The 16,919-nt window shown below is 44.8% G+C and overlaps 1 protein-coding gene across 1 annotated transcript in view; it reads left to right on the top strand.

Moving 5' to 3' along the window:
- ppp3r1a (protein phosphatase 3, regulatory subunit B, alpha a) overlaps window positions 1-16,919 on the top strand; it is a 43,864-nt gene that overhangs the window by 4,617 nt on the left and 22,328 nt on the right. Inside the window, exon 2 of the mRNA XM_041889818.2 lies at window positions 10,022-10,061. Coding sequence (XP_041745752.1) covers window positions 10,022-10,061 — 40 coding nt within the window. The remainder of the gene's footprint in view (window positions 1-10,021; window positions 10,062-16,919) is intronic.

Genomic DNA, 16,919 nt, shown 5'->3' with positions numbered 1-16,919 from the left:
CTAACCTGTACCCTCGCACATTGACTCGGTACCGGTACCCCGTTTATAGCCTCGTTATTGTTATTTTATTGTGTTATTTTATTTTATTTTTTTACTTTAGTGTATCTAGTAAATATTTTCTTAACTCTATTTCTTGAACTGCATTGTTGGTTAAGGGCTTGTAAGTAAGCATTTCACGGTAAGGTCTACACATGTTGTATTCGGCGCGTGTGACAAATAAAATGTGATTTGATGATATCATTTTGGGGTTGGTTGTGACTGCTTGATTGGGATTTGGATGCCCCGACTCCTGCTTTTGTGGGCTGGCATAGAGATAATAAGGAGGACCAGGCACACATCCTCTCCTTATGGGTTCCCTTTATCCAGATAGATATCTCTTCTAATTAGCTGGGTTTTGTTTGCTGTGGAGGTCCGTCAGCTGAACCAACAGTGTTGCCTGATTGTTAATCATGCAAAACGTGTGTTTTGTGTTGTGTGCTATTGTTAATCATGCAAAACGTGTGTTTTGTGTTGTGTGCTAATTGATTCTGAATGAAACATGCATTATTGATGAGAACACTTTAAAATGTAAATGTAAAATGTAAATGTAAATACAGTCAGTGGCTCTCTCTCTCTCTCTCGCTCGCTCTCTCCATCTCTCTATCGCTCTCAATTCAATTCAATTCAATTTAAGAGCTTTATTGGCATGGGAAACGTATGTTAACATTGACAAAGCAAGTGAAGTAGATAGTAAACAAAAGTGAAATAAACAATAAATATTAACAGTAAACATTACACTCAGAAGTTCCAAAAGAATAAAGACATTTCAAATGTCATATTATGTATATATACAGTGATGTAACAATGTGCAAATAGTTAAAGTACAAATGGGAAAATAAATAAACATAAATATGGGTTGTACTTACAATGGTGTTTGATCTTCACTGGTTGCCCTTTTCTTGTGGCAACAGGTCACAAATCTTGCAGCTGTGATGGCACACTGTGGTTTTTCATCCAGTAGATAAGGGAGTTTATCAAAATTAGATTTGTTTTCGAATTCTTTGTGGGTCTGTGTAATCTGAGGGAAATATGTGTCTCTAATTTGGTCATACATTTGGCAGGAGGTTAGGAAGTGCAGCTCAGTTTCCACCTCATTTTGTGGGCAGTGTGCACATAGCCTGTCTTCTCTTGAGAGCCAGGTCTGCCTACGGCGGCCTTTCTCAATAGCAAGGCTATGCTCACTGAGTCTGTCTCTCTCGCTCTCGCTCTCGCTCTCGCTCTCGCTCTCACACTCTCTCTCTCTCTCTCTCTCATCTCTCTCTCTCTCGCTCGCTCTCTCCATCCATCTCTCTCTCTCTCTCTCTCTCGCTCTCTCTCGCTCTCTCTCTCTCTCTCTCTCTCTCTCTCTCTCTCTCGCTCGCTCCATCTCACTCTCTTTGTCTCTCCATCTACCTCTTTCTCTCTATTTCTCTGTCCCCCTCTCCATAACTCTGCCCTCTGAGAGGCTTCATTTACATTGTAAGCGGCATATTAAGATGTGAGCTTAATTAACACATCTTGTTTATTGATGAGAGAAAAACAAAACAGCCAGCCATGGTATTTCTGACACAGCCAGCCATGGTATTTCTGACACAACCAGCCATGGTATTTCTGACACAGCCAGCCATGGTATTTCTGACACAGCCAACCATGGTATTTCTGACACAGCCAGCCATGGTATTTCTGACACAGCCAGCCATGGTATTTCTGACACAACCAACCATGGTATATCTGACACAGCCAGCCATGGTATTTCTGACACAGCCAGCCATGGTATTTCTGACACAGCCAGCCATGGTATTTCTGACACAGCCAGCCATGGTATTTCTGACACAGCCAGCCATGGTATTTCTGACACAGCCAGCCATGGTATTTCTGACACAGCCAGCCATGTTATTTCTGACACAGCCAACCATGGTATTTCTGACACAGCCAGCCATGTTATTTCTGACACAGCCAACCATGGTATTTCTGACACAGCCAGCCATGGTATTTCTGACACAGCCAACCATGGTATTTCTGACACAGCCAGCCATGGTATTTCTGACACAGCCAACCATGGTATTTCTGACACAGCCAGCCATGGTATTTCTGACACAGCCAGCCATGGTATTTCTGACACAACCAGCCATGTTATTTCTGACACAACCAGCCATGGTATTTCTGACACAACCAACCATGTTATTTCTGACACAACCAGCCATGGTATTTCTGACACAGCCAGCCATGGTATTTCTGACACAACCAGCCATGTTATTTCTGACACAACCAGCCATGGTATTTCTGACACAACCAACCATGGTATTTCTGACACAACCAACCATGGTATTTCTGACACAACCAACCATGGTATTTCTGACACAACCAGCCATGTTATTTCTGACACAGAAGATGTGTTACTTCTGAAACAACCAACCGCTAGAGAGTTGACCTGAGGCCTAAACTTAGTAACTCTATAATCCTAAACACTAAATCTCCTTTCCTGTAGGCCTAAATCCTTACCTCGCTCAACCAGTATTTATTTGACCAATGCAGGCTACATACAGCCAGAGCTCTTTTATAAATAGACCTTTATTTTGAAAATAGTTACAACATGCTTTGCCACATTTCTTGGAATGGGACTGACCTTGCCTCTATGGCTAAAGTAGCATTCCACATAATTCTATACATCCTAAAAATAGCTCTCTTTTACTAACCTTTATTTTGTAAACAGTCCTAGTTGCGTGCCTCGCCACGCCTTTCAAATGGCATTGATGCTGTCCGTATGACAAAGTGTGATGTTTGATGTATGTATGTATGCATGTATGTAACACCAGGGAAAACATTACACTTCACAACACATTATTACACTCTAATACAACATATCTACAATACAAAATCCATAGGTACCTGTGTGTAAAGTGTGTCCTAGCGTGTGTGTGTTTGTGTGTGTGTGTGTGTGTGTGTGTGTGTGTGTGTGTGTGTGTCTTCACAGTCCACGTTGTTACATAAGGTCTAGTTTTATCTGTTTGTTTTTTAAAATCTGATTTTACTTGATGTGGAATAGAGTTTCATGTAGTCATGGCTCTATGTAGTACTGCGTGTTTCCCATAGTCTGTTCTGGCCTTGGGGACTGTGAAGAGACCTCTGGTGGCATGTCTTGTGGGTTATTCATGGGTGTCTGAGCTGTGTGCTAGTAGTTTAAACAGAGTTAACATTCCTGGGATCCAGCCAAATTAAGGCAGTTATACATTTAAAAAATACATTCATAACAGATTTCACAACATATTAAGTGTGTGCCCTCAGGCCTCTACTCTATTACCACATATCTATAACACCAAATCCATGTGTACGTGTGTATAGTGCATATGTTATTGTGTGTTTGTATGCATGTGTCTATGTTTGTGTTGCTTCACAGTCCCCACTGTTCCATAAGGTGTATTTTTATCTGGGTTTTTTTAATCTAATTTTACTGCTGGCATGAGTTACTTGATGTGGAATAGAGTTCCATGTAGTCATGGCTCTATGTAGTACTGTGCCCCTCCCATAGTCTGTTCTTGACTTGGGGACTGTGAAGAGACCTCTGGTGGCATGTCTTGTGGGGTATAATAATAATAATAATAATATGCCATTTAGCAGACGCTTTTATCCAAAGCGACTTACAGTCATGTGTGCATACATTTTTACGTATGGGTGGTCCCGGGGATCGAACCCACTACCCTGGCATTACAAGCGCCATTCTCTACCAATTGAGCTACAGAGGACCACCTCTGTATACATGGGTGTCCGAGCTGTGTGCCAGTAGTTCAACCAAACAGCTCGGTTCATTCAACATGTCAATACCTCTCACAAATACAAGTAGTGATGAAGTCAATCTCTCCTCCACTTTGAGCCAGGAGAGATTGACATGCATATTATTAATATTAGCTCTCTGTGTACATCCAAGGTCCAGCCGTGCTGCCCTGTTCTGAGCCAATTGCAATTTTCTTAAGTCCCTCTTTGTGGCACCTGACCACACGACTGAACAGTAGTCCAGGTGCGACAAAACTAGGGCCTGTAGGATCTGCCTTGTTGATAGTGCTGTTAAGAAGGCAGAGCAGAGCATTATTATAGACAGACTTCTCCCCATCCTTGCTACTGTTGTATCAACATGTTTTGACCATGACAGTTTACAATCCAGGGTTACTCCAAGAAATGTAGTCACCTCAACTTGCTCAATTTCATTACATTATTCATTACAAGATTTAGTTGAGGTTTAGGGTTTAGTAAATGATTTGTCCCAAATACAATGCTTTTAATTTTTGAAATATATAGGACTAACTTATGCCTTGCTACCCATTCTGAAACTAACTGCAGCTCTTTGTTAAGTGTTGCTGTCATTTCATTCGCTGTGGTAGCTGACGTGTATAGTGTTGAGTCATCCGAATACATAGACACACTGGCTTTACTCAAAGCCAGTGGCATGTCGTTAGTAAAGATTGAAAAAAGTAAGGGGCCTAGACAGCTGCCCTGGGGAATTCCTGAGTCTACCTGGATTTTGTTGGAGAGGCTTCCATTAAAGATCACCCTCTGTTCTTTAAGTAAGCTAACCTTGCCAATGAATAAATCATTAAAGTAGATGGCAATATCAGTGGGTTTTGTAATGAAAGAGGCATCTGATTAAATGAATGATGGAGCCGAGTTTGCCTTTTTACCCAACATTTCATTTAACCCATCAGTCTAAGCCGGGGGAGGGGGGGTGGAGGGGGGTTCTACTAAGCTATACGGAATTGTTTTAAGAAGGTCATACCAAGGATCATTTAACTATTTGATTTGGAATTTTAAGACCCCTTGAAGTAAAAAAAGTAAAAAAATCTGTCTTATATTTACATTTTTTTTACATTTTCGTCATTTAGCAGACGCTCTTATCCAGAGCGTCTTCCTGCTGTTAGCCATACAAACGCATGGAACAACAGATAGTCCCCAAAAAAGATATAAGAAAGAGCAGGAAACATTAGTAAACTTTTGTATTTAACCCCATATTATTGGCTTTAAACTGTCCCCATATATAATGTACTTCCATTCATTTTTCAGCTGGTACCGGCGGTGCTTCAGACGAGTTTTGTGAGGCCTGTGGGCATCCTAGAACAAAACATGTACAGTACATGTTGGTGAGAGTCTCACCTTTCCACAGAGGGGACATATTAGTGTGTAGCCCAAACTGTTTGGACGCTACAGACAGAAGTTGGCAGATCGGCTGTACCGACTTCAGATTAGTTTCCTGACACTTGTGGAGGTCATAGAGCAAAACGGAGAACACCATCGTGTTTGTGAGAGTCTCATCTTTCCAGAGAGGGGGGTCATAGTAGTTTGTAGGCTAAGTTTGTAGACCGTTCGGACAATAGACAATTTTGTGAGAAGACTGATTTTGGGGATGTCACATGGTCTGACAAACACCTCTCTAGCTCTGTCTCCTTTCACCGCAGATGTTGTAGTGTTACATAGGCTGTGCAGCCAGATTTATTTGCCATTCCTTTTGCCTCATCCCTCTCAACCATAACATTTTTCAATTCCTTATCAATCCACAGGGATTTAACAGTTTTTACAGTCATTTTCTTAATGGGTACATGCTTATTAGTAACTGGAATAAGTAATTTCATAAATGCATCAAGTGCAGTGTCTGATTTCTCATTGTGTGTGTGTGTGTGTGTGGGTGTGTGAGAGAGTGTGTGTGTGTGTATTACGCGGTCAGGACATGTTTCCCCGTCACTTTATTCTGGACTGTGATAGAGGGGTGGAGGAGGATGGTGTGGTGGCAGCCCATCTATTTACTGCACTGCAGCCAATACCAGGTGTTCCCCGTTTCAGTGAGAGAATGGTACGTCCCTGTGAGCCCCTGCACTATGTACAGAAAGCCAGGAAACCCCAGTGCATACCACTGACTGAATTGATCACTGGATGGGATAATACTATAATGACTGTAACACTCAGTAGTGACCAGAAAATATATTATTGTTCTGCAGTTATTTATAATAGAAAGTAGATAGTCTGAATGACTACCTGAGGAATTCTGACCCACATTGTAACAAACCAGATAAAAGCCTGTTGTGTTTTAAATGGGTGGGATGTACACCACTGAGCAGTTCTGCTGCGTTTGTGACAGATTTCACACCAAAGGCTCTGCACACACATCTCTCTCTCTCTCTCTCTCTCTCTCTCTCTCTCTCTCTCTCTCTCTCTCTCTCTCTCTCTCTCTCTCTCTCTCTCTCTCTCTCTCTCTCTCTCTCTCTCTCTCTCTCTCTCTCTCTCTCTCTCTCTCTCTCTCTCTCTCTCTCTCTCTCTCTCTCTCTCTCGCTCTCTTTCTCTCTCTCTCTCTTTCTCTCTCTCTCTCTCTCTCTCTCTCTCTCTCTCTCTCTCTCTCTCTCTCTCTCTCTCTCTCTCTCTCTCTCTCTCTCTCTCTCTCTCTCTCTCTCTCTCTCTCTCTCTCTCTCTCTCTCTCTCTCTCTCTCTCTCTCTCTCTCTCTCTCTCTCTCTCTTTCTCTCTCTCTCTCTCTCTCTCTCTCTCTCTCTCTCTCTTTCTCTCTCTCTCTCTTTCTCTCTTTCTCTCTCTCTCTCTCTCTCTCTCTCTCTCTCTGTCTCTCTCTCTCTCTCTCTCTCTCTCTCTCTCTCTCTCTCTCTCTCTCTCTCTCTCTCTCTCTCTCTCTCTCTCTCTCTCTCTCTCTCTCTCTCTCTCTCTCTCTCTCTCTCTTTCTCTCTCTCTCTCTCTCTCTCTCTCTCTCTCTTTCTCTCTCTCTTTCTCTGCTCTGCTCTGGCTCTTATGCACAGTCAGGCTTTGGCCTATGTCACGCTATGTCATAATCAGGCTTAGGCCCTACGTCACTGTCGTCTTTCAAGCAAGCTAATGCAGAATTGACTTGTAGATAGTACCAGACCTGGGTTCAAATACTATTCAGAGTGACTTGTAGACAGTACCAGACCTGGGTTCAAATACTATTCAGAGTGACTTGTAGACAGTACCAAACCTGGGTTCAAATACTATTTAGAGTGACTTGTAGACAGTACCAAACCTGGGTTCAAATACTATTTAGAGTGACTTGTAGACAGTACCAAACCTGGGTTCAAATACTATTTAAGGTATTTCAAAGACATTTGGCATGTATTTGAAAACACTCAAATACACAGTGTATTTTCAAATACCAAAAAATACTCCCATGCATTTAAAGAGATTCTCCGGTACTTTTGTATACTTTCTAGCCAGTAGTTCTGAACGTAGCACTCACGAGCCAAAAGTGGTCCCCGAAAATTGCATACTACAATCAGTGTAGATGAAGGGGAGGAGGCAGGTTAAAGAAGGATTTTTAAGCCTTGAAACAGTTGAGACATGGATTGTGTATGTGTGCCATTCAGAGGGTGAATGGGCAAGACAAAAAATATAAGTCCCTTTGAATGGGGTATGGTAGTAGGTGCCAGGCACACCAGTTTGTGTCAAGAACTGCAACGCTGCTGGGTTTTTCACACAGTTTCCTGTGTGTATCAAGAATGGTCCACCACCCAAAGGACATCTAGTCAACTTGACACAACTCTGGGAAGCATTGGAGTCAACATGGGCCAGCATCCCTGTGGAACGCTTTCGACATCTTGTAGAGTCCATGTCCCCGATGAATTGAGGGCAAAAAGGGGTATATACATTTGTCTTCTGTCGTACCCATTCACCCTCTGAATGGCACACATTCACAATCCATATCTCAATTGTCTAAATGCTTAAAAATTCCTTCTTTAACCTGTATCCTCCCCTTCATCTACACTGATTGACGTGGATTTAGTGACATCAAGTGACATCAATAAGGGATCATAGCTTTCAGCTGGATTCACCTGGTCAGTCTATGTCATGGAAAGAGCAGGTGTCCTTAATGTTTTGCCACTCAGTGTATGTGTTTTTGGGGATCAAGTAAAAAAACAACAACAACACTTTCATGTTTTCTTGGGGGGGTTTACATGGGAAGGGTATAAAACCATTTCTAGAGTGGTGAAAGTTTCCAAGAGCACAGTGGTCTCCATCACTGGGAAATTGAAAAAATATGGACCTACCCAGACTCTGCCTAGAGCTGGCCGTCCGACTGAACTGAGCAACCGGGCAAGAATGACCTTGGTAAGGGAGGTGACCAAGAACCCAATGATCACTCTGACAGAACTACAGAGTTCCTTGGCTGAGATGGGAGAACTTGCCAGAAAGACAAGTCTCTACAGCACTTCACCAATCTGGGCTTTATGGGAGAGTGGCCAGACGGAAGCCACTCCTGAGAAAAAGTCACATGACAGCACGCCTGGACTTTGCAAAAAGGCACGTGAAAGACATAAGGCAAAAGATTCTGTGGTCTGATGAGAAGAAAAAAAAACGATTTGGCCTGAATGCAAAGCGCTATGTGTGGAGAAAACCAGGCACAGCCCATCAACCGTCTAACACCATCCCTACTGTGAAGCATGGTGATGGCAGCATCATGCTATGGGGATGCTTTTCAGCAGCAGGGTCTGGGAGACTGGTAAGTAATAAATTGAGCCAAATACAGGCAAATCCTTAAAGAGAACCTGCTTCAGAGTGCAAACGACCTTAGACTGTGGTGAAAATGTACGTTCCAACAGGACAATGACCCCAAGCATACCCAAAGCCCATACTTGAATCCCATTGAAAATCTGTGGAAAGACTTGAAGATTGCTGTTCACCGCCGCTCCCCATCTAACTTAACAGAGCTTGAGAAAATCTGCAAGGAAGAATGGAAGAAAATCCCCAAATCCAGACGTGCAAAGCTGATACAGACATACCCAAGACGACTCAAAGCTGTAATCTCCTGAATTATGTGTGTATTGTTATTGTATTGCTAGATATTACTGCACATAAGCATTTCGCTGCACCTGCGATAACATCTGCAAAACTGTGTACGTGACCAATAAACTTTGATTTTAATTTGATGGCTCAGTTTGTGGAGTATGGCGCTTGATTTTGGATTCGATTCCCGGGACCACCCATACGTAAAATGTATGCACAAATGACTGTAAGTCGCTTTGGATAAAAGTGTCTGCTAATTGGCATGTCATTTATTACTAGCTTGCTTGCTTGTTGTCTTTAGCCCACTTTCGACCTACTAACACAACCATGAGAGATTAGTTCATCATGATGTCATCCATCTGCCTGAGTCATCCCCATATTAACGAGACAGGCCATTGCGTGATATGTAAATGAGGTCTACATCGGGTGTCTGTTGGGTTTGGTTAACGGATGTCACTGAGTTGTAGCGGTCGCATATTGATGGAAATGCTAATATAATGAATGATAAGAAATGCTCATTTTCGTTTTTCTGTTTTAGCCCTTATGAACACGACCCCATGTTGTAGCTCCAGTCCCTGGGAGGGTTGAACTGCAATTACAAGGATGTGTATTAACCTCCATTTTGAGATAGTAGCACTGGAAAAGGCTAGCAGTAGAGCCTCTGCAGTACGGTCTGAAAGACCTGAAAATAATTACATCAGGAAGAATTTATCCCCTGGGTTTCCCATGTTTTGACCAGTATTTCTGTTTCATAATGTGAACATGTCTCGCCTCTGTCTCCTGTATTTCTCACCTCTGTCTCCTGTATGTCTCACCTCTGTCTCCTGTATGTCTCACCTCTGTCTCCTGTATGTCTCACCTCTGTCTCCTGTATGTCTCACCTCTGTCTCCGGTATGTCTCACCTCTGCCTCCTGTATTTCTCACCTCTGTCTCCGGTATGTCTCACCTCTGCCTCCTGTATTTGTCACCTCTGTCTCCAGTATGTCTCACCTCTGACTCCTGTATTTCTCACCTCTGTCTCCTGTATTTCTCACCTCTGTCTCCTGTATTTCTCACCTCTGTCTCCTGTATTTCTCACCTCTGTCTCCTGTATTTCATTTCTCACCTCTGCCTCCTGTATTTCTCACCTCTGTCTCCTGTATGTCTCACCTCTGCCTCCTGTATTTCTCACCTCTGTCTCCTGTATTTCTCACCTATTGTGTCCTGTTTCTCCTCTTTAGGGAAATGAGGCAAGTTACCCCCTGGAAATGTGCTCACATTGTAAGTATCTTTGATTTACTAACTAACTGCCATTCTTAGTCAGGCATCAACATCAGAAAATGAAACTCTTCTCACTCACCTCCCCTCTCTGCCCTCTCCTGCTTTTGCTTGTCTGAGCTTGCTTTTGGTACATATTTCCTCAGACTATCCAACATTATGATAGAACTTCATACGCTCAAATGCAACCCAACAAAAAGACAGCATATATAGATTAGACTAACACAACACAGAGGAGTTCCCCCAGGCTTTCTGCTGGAGCCAGGGGAGACTCAGGGAAACTCAGGGACACACAGGGAGACTCAGGGACACACAGGGAGACTCAGGGACACACAGGGAGACTCATGGAGACTCAGGGAGACTCAGGGACACACAGGGAGACTCAGGGACACACAGGGAGACTCATGGAGACTCAGGGACACACAGGGAGACTCATGGAGACTCAGGGACACACAGGGAGACTCATGGAGACTCAGGGACACACAGGGAGACTCAGGGACACACAGGGAGACTCAGGGACACACAGGGAGACTCAGGGACACACAGGGAGACTCAGGGACACACAGGGAGGCTCAGGGACACACAGGGAGGCTCAGGGACACACAGGGAGGCTCAGGGACACACAGGGAGACTCAGGGACACACAGGGAGACTCAGGGACACACAGGGAGGCTCAGGGACACACAGGGAGACTCAGGGAGACTCAGGGAGACTCAGGGACACACACAGGGACAAGCAGGCTGCCCAACAGTAGTTGCCGTGGGAGACAAAGAATAAACAGGTGTGTGACCCTGACCCTTGGCGAGCCCGAGGGAGGACTTCACCAGTCTGGGATATTACCAGCTTCGCAAGGACCCGCCCCCTCCCTCTCCCCACAGCCCATGCTCCACCCCTAATGAGACACACTCATACGCGCACACACACACGAGCACACACGCACACACACACAGCACTAGCAGCAGCCAGTGCCTGTCTGCAGCCTCCCAAAATAACCAAGGCCTGCTTGTTGGAGTTCCTTGTTGCTAGGGGTTTCCCAGAGCCAGAGCAATGGTTGTCGAGGGGAGGGATAGGGAGGGGAGGGATAGGGAGGGGAGGAGGGGTTTTCTCATGACCACTCTGCTATAAATACTGAACCGTGTCTCCATCTCTCAGCCTGCGATACACACACACACACACACACGGTTCATTAAACCAGATGCCTTCAGTGTGGACCTGAGCGGTCAGATAGTAGATCAACCAGATTCACCCCTAACCCCTCCACACACTGGAAAGGAATGGGAAAGGGGGATATCTAGTCAGTTGTACAACTGAATGCATTCAAATGAAATGTGTCTTCCGCATTTAACCCAACCCCTCTGAATCAGAGAGGTGGGGGGTAGATACGGGTGAGAGAGAGGTTCCATTACAATCAAATCAAATCAATTTTTATTTGCCACATGCGCCGAATACAACAGGTGTAGACATTACAGTGAAATGCTTACTTACGAGCTCATCAATGCAGTTTTTAAGAAAAAAAAAAAAAAAGCAAATAATTAAAGGGCGGCAGTAAAAACAATAATAGTAGGGAGGTTATATACAGGGGGTACCGGTACAGAGTCAATGTGTAATAACAGTAGGGAGGCTATATACAGGGGGTACCGGTACAGAGTCAATGTGTAATAACAGTAGGGAGGCTATATACAGGGGGTACCGGTACAGAGTCAATGTGTAATAACAGTAGGGAGGTTATATACATGGGGTACCGGTACAGAGTCAATGTGTAATAACAGTAGGGAGGCTATATACAGGGGGTACCGGTACAGAGACAATGTGTAATAACAGTAGGGAGGCTATATACATGGGGTACCGGTACAGAGTCAATGTGTAATAACAGTAGGGAGGCTATATACAGGGGGTACCGGTACAGAGTCAATGTGTAATAACAGTAGGGAGGCTATATATACAGGGGGTACCGGTACAGAGTCAATGTGTAATAACAGTAGGGAGGCTATATACAGGGGGTACCGGTACAGAGTCAATGTGTAATAACAGTAGGGAGGCTATATACAGGGGGTACCGGTACAGAGCCAATGTGTGATAACAGTAGGGAGGTTATATACAGGGGGTACCGGTACAGAGTCAATGTGCGGGGGCACCGGTTAGTCAAGGTCATTGAGGTGAGAGGTAATATGTACATGTGGGTAGAGTTAAAGTGACTATGCATAAATACTAAACAGAGTAGCAGCAGCGTAAAAGAGGGGGTGGGGGTGGGGTGGGGGGGGCAATGCAAATAGTCCGGGTAGCCATGATTAGCTGTTCAGGAGTCTTATGGCTTGGGGGTAGAAGCTGTTAAGAAGCCTTTTGGACCTAGACTTGGCGCTCCGGTACCGCTTGCTGTGCGTTAGCAGAGAGAACAGTCTATGACTAGGGTGGCTGGAGTCTTTGATAATTTTTAGGGCCTTCCTCTGACACCGCCTGGTATAGAGGTTCTGGATGGCAGGAAGCTTGGCCCCAGTGATGTACTGGGCCGTACGCACTACCCTCTGTAGTGCCTTGCGGTCGGAGGCCGAGCAGTTGCCATACAAGGCGGTGATGCAACCAGTCAGGATGCTCTCGATGGTACAGCTGTAGAACTTTTGGAGGATCTGAGGACCCATGCCAAATCTTTTCAGTCTCCTGAAGGGGAATAGGCCTCTTCACGACTTTCTTGGTGTGTTTGGACCATGATAGTTTGTTGGTGATGTGGACACCAAGGAACTTGAAGCTCTCAACCTGGTCCACTACAGCCCCGTCGATGAGAATGGGGGCGTGCTCAGTCCTCTTTTTTTCCTGTAGTCCACAATCATCTCCTTTGTCTTGATCACGTTGAGGGAGAGGTTGTTGTCCTGGCATCACACTGCCAGATCTCTGACTCCTCCCTATAGGCTGTCTCATCATTGTCGGTGATCAGGCCTAGCACTGTTGTGTCATCAGCAAACTTAATGATGGTGTTGGAGTTGTGCCTGGCCATGCAGTCATGGGTGAACAGGGAGTACAGGAGGGGACTGAGTACGCACCCCTGAGGGGCCCCCATGTTGAGGATCAGCATGGCAGATGTGTTGTTACCTACCCTTACCACCTGGGGGCGGCCCGTCAGGAAGTCCAGGATCCAGTTGCAGAGGGAGGTGTTTAGTCCCAGGGTCCTTAGCTTAGTGATGAGCTTTGAGGGCACTATGGTGTTGAACGCTGAGCTGTAGTCAATGAATAGCATTCTCACGTAGGTGTTCCTCTTGTCCAGGTGGGAAAGGGCAGTGTGGAGTGCAATAGAGATGGCATCATCTATGGATCTGTTGGGGCGGTATGCAAATTGGAGTGGGTCTAGGGTTTCTGGGATAATGGTGTTGATGTGAGCCATGACCAGCCTTTCAAAGCACTTCATGGCTACAGACGTGAGTGCTACAGGTCGGTCGTCATTTAGGCAGGTTACCTTAGTGTTCTTGGGCACAGGGACTATGGTGGTCTGCTTGAAACATGTTGGTATTACAGACTCAGTCAGGGACATGTTGAAAATTGGTCAGCGCATGCTCGGAGTACACGTCCTGGTAATCCGTCTGGCCCTGCGGCCTTGTGAATGTTGACCTGCTTAAAAGTCTTACTCACATCGGCTACAGAGAGCGTGATCACATAGTCATCCGGAACAGCTGATGCTCTCATGCATGCTTCAGTGTTGCTTGCCTCAAAGCGAGCATAGAAGTGATTTAGCTCGTCTGGTAAGCTTGTGTCACTGGGCAGCTCGTGGCTGTGCTTCCCTTTGTAGTCTTTAATAGTTTTCAAGCCCTGCCACATCCGACGAGCGTCAGAGCCGGTGTAGTACGATTCAATCTTAGTCCTGTATTGACTCATTGCCTGTTTGATGGTTCGTCGGAGGGCATAGCGGGATTTCTTATAAGCGTCCGGGTTAGAGTCCCGCTCCTTGAAAGTGGCAGCTCTACCCTTTAGCTCAGTGCGGATGTTGCCTGTAATCCATGGCTTCTGGTTGGGGTATGTACGTACGGTCACTGTGGGGACGACGTCATCGATGCACTTATTGATGAAGCCAGTGATTGATGTGGTGTACTCCTCAATGCTATCGGAAGAATCCCGGAACATATTCCAGTCTGTGCTAGCAAAACAGTCCTGTAGCTTAGCATCTGCGTCATCTGACCACTTCCTTATTAATCGAGTCACTGGTGCTTCCTGCTTTAGTTTTTGGTTATAAGCAGGAATCAGGAGGATATAGTTATGGTCAGATTTGCCAAATGGAGGGCGAGGGAGAGCTTTGTACGCATCTCTGTGTGTGGAGTAAAGGTGGTCTAGAGTTTTTTCCCCTCTGGTTGCACATTTAACATGCTGGTAGAAATGAGGTAGAACGGATTTAAGTTTCCCTGCATTAAAGTCCCGGCCACTAGGAGCGCTGCCTCTGGATGAGCGTTTTCCTGTTTACTTATGGCCTTATACAGCTCATTGAGTGCAATCTTAGTGCCTGCATCGGTCTGTGGTGGTAAATAGATAGCTACGAAAAATATACAGTTAGGGAAAAAAGTATTTGATCCCCTGCTGATATTGTACATTTGCCCACTGACAAAGACATGATCAGTCTATAATTTTAATGGTAGGTTTATTTGAACAGTGAGATACAGAATAACAACAAAGAAATCCAGAAAAACGCATGTCAAAAATTTTATAAATTGATTTGCATTTTAATGAGGGAAATACAATGGGGGAAAAAAGTATTTAGTCAGCCACCAATTGTGCAAGTTCTCCCACTTAAAAAGATGAGAGAGGCCTGTAATTTTCATCATAGGTACACATCAACTATGACAGACAAAATGAGAAAAAAATATCCAGAAAATCACATTGTAGGATTTTTTATGAATTTATTTGCAAGTTATGGTGGAAAATAAGTATTTGGTCAATAACAAAAGTTTCTCAATACTTTGTTATATACCCTTTGTTGGCAATGACACAGGTCAAACGTTTTCTGTAAGTCTTCTCAAGGTTTTCACACACTGTTGCTGGTATTTTGGCCCATTCCTCCATGCAGATCTCCTCTAGAGCAGTGATGTTTTGGGGCTGTCGCTGGGCATCACGGACTTTCAACTCCCTCCCTCCAAAGATTTTCTATGGGGTTGAGATCTGGAGACTGGCTAGGCCACTCCAGGACCTTGAAATGCTTCTTACGAAGCCACTCCTTCGTTGCCCGGGCGGTGTGTTTGGGATCATTGTCATGCTGAAAGACCCAGCCACGTTTCATCTTCAATGCCCTTGCTGATGGAAGGAGGTTTTCACTCAAAATCTCACGATACATGGCCCCATTCATTCTTTCCTTTACACGGATCAGTCGTCCTGGTCCCTTTGCAGAAAAACAGCCCCAAAGCATGATGTTTCCACCCCCATGCTTCACAGTAGGTATGGTGTTCTTTGGATGCAACTCAGCATTCCTTGTCCTCCAAACACGACGAGTTGAGTTTTTACCAAGAAGTTCCATTTTGGTTTCATCTGACCATATGATATTCTCCCAATCCTCTTCTGGATCATCCAAATGCACTCTAGCAAACTTCAGACGGGCCTGGACATGTGCTGGGTTAAGCAGGGGGACACGTCTGGCACTGCAGGATTTGAGTCCCTGGCGGCGTAGTGTGTTACTGATGGTAGGCTTTGTTACTTTGGTCCCAGCTCTCTGCAGGTCATTCACTAGGTCCCCCCGTGTGGTTCTGGGATTTTTGCTCACCGTTCTTGTGATCATTTTGACCCCACGGGGTGAGATTTTGCGTGGAGCCCCAGATCGAGGGAGATTATCAGTGGTCTTGTATGTCTTCCATTTCCTAATAATTGCTCCCACAGTTGATTTCTTCAAACCAAGCTGCTTACCTATTGCAGATTCAGTCTTCCCAGCCTGGTGCAGGTCTACAATTTTGTTTCTGGTGTCCTTTGACAGCTCTTTGGTCTTGGCCATAGTGGAGTTTGGAGTGTGACTGTTTGAGGTTGTGGACAGGTGTCTTTTATACTGATAACAAGTTCAAACAGGTGCCATTAATACAGGTAACGAGTGGAGGACAGAGGAGCCTCTTAAAGAAGAAGTTACAGGTCTGTGAGAGCCAGAAATCTTGCTTGTTTGTAGGTGACCAAATACTTATTTTCCACCATATTTGCAAATAAATTCATTAAAAATCCTACAATGTGATTTTCTGGAAATTTTTTCTCTCAATTTGTCTGTCATAATTGACGTGTACCTATGAAAAAAATTACAGGCCTCTCTCATCTTTTTAAGTGGGAGAACTTGCACAATTGGTGGCTGACTAAATACTTTTTTCCCCCACTGTAAGTATTTGACCCCTCTGCAAAACATGACTTAGTACTTGGTGGCAAAACCCTTGTTGGCAATCACAGAGGTCAGACGTTTCTTGTAGTTGGCCACCAGGTTTGCACACATCTCAGGAGGGATTTTGTTCCACTCCTCTTTGCAGATCTTCTCCAAGTCATTAAGGTTTCAAGGCTGACGTTTGGCAACTCGAAACTTCAGCTCCCTCCACAGATTTTCTATGGGATTAAGGTCTGGTCCATCGTCCCTTTGATGCGGTGAAGTTCTCCTGTCCCCTTAGCAGAAAAACACCCCCAAAGCATAATGTTTCCACCTCGATTATGGTCTCATCTGACCACAACACTTTCACCCAGTTCTCCTCTGAATCATTCAGATGTTTCATTGGCAAACTTCAGACGGCCCTGTATATGTGCTTTCTTGAGCAGGGGGACCTTGCGGGCGCTGCAGGATTTCAGTCCTTCACGGCGTAGTGTGTTACCAATTGTTTTCTTGGTGACTATGGTCCCAGCTGCCTTGAGGTCATTGACAAGATCCTCCCGTGTA

Source organism: Coregonus clupeaformis, chromosome 1 (assembly GCF_020615455.1).
Source record: "Coregonus clupeaformis isolate EN_2021a chromosome 1, ASM2061545v1, whole genome shotgun sequence".
In the NCBI taxonomy this organism is placed as follows: domain Eukaryota; kingdom Metazoa; phylum Chordata; class Actinopteri; order Salmoniformes; family Salmonidae; genus Coregonus; species Coregonus clupeaformis.
Note: the sequence above shows the minus strand (reverse complement) of the source record. Positions and strands in the feature narration are given on the sequence as shown.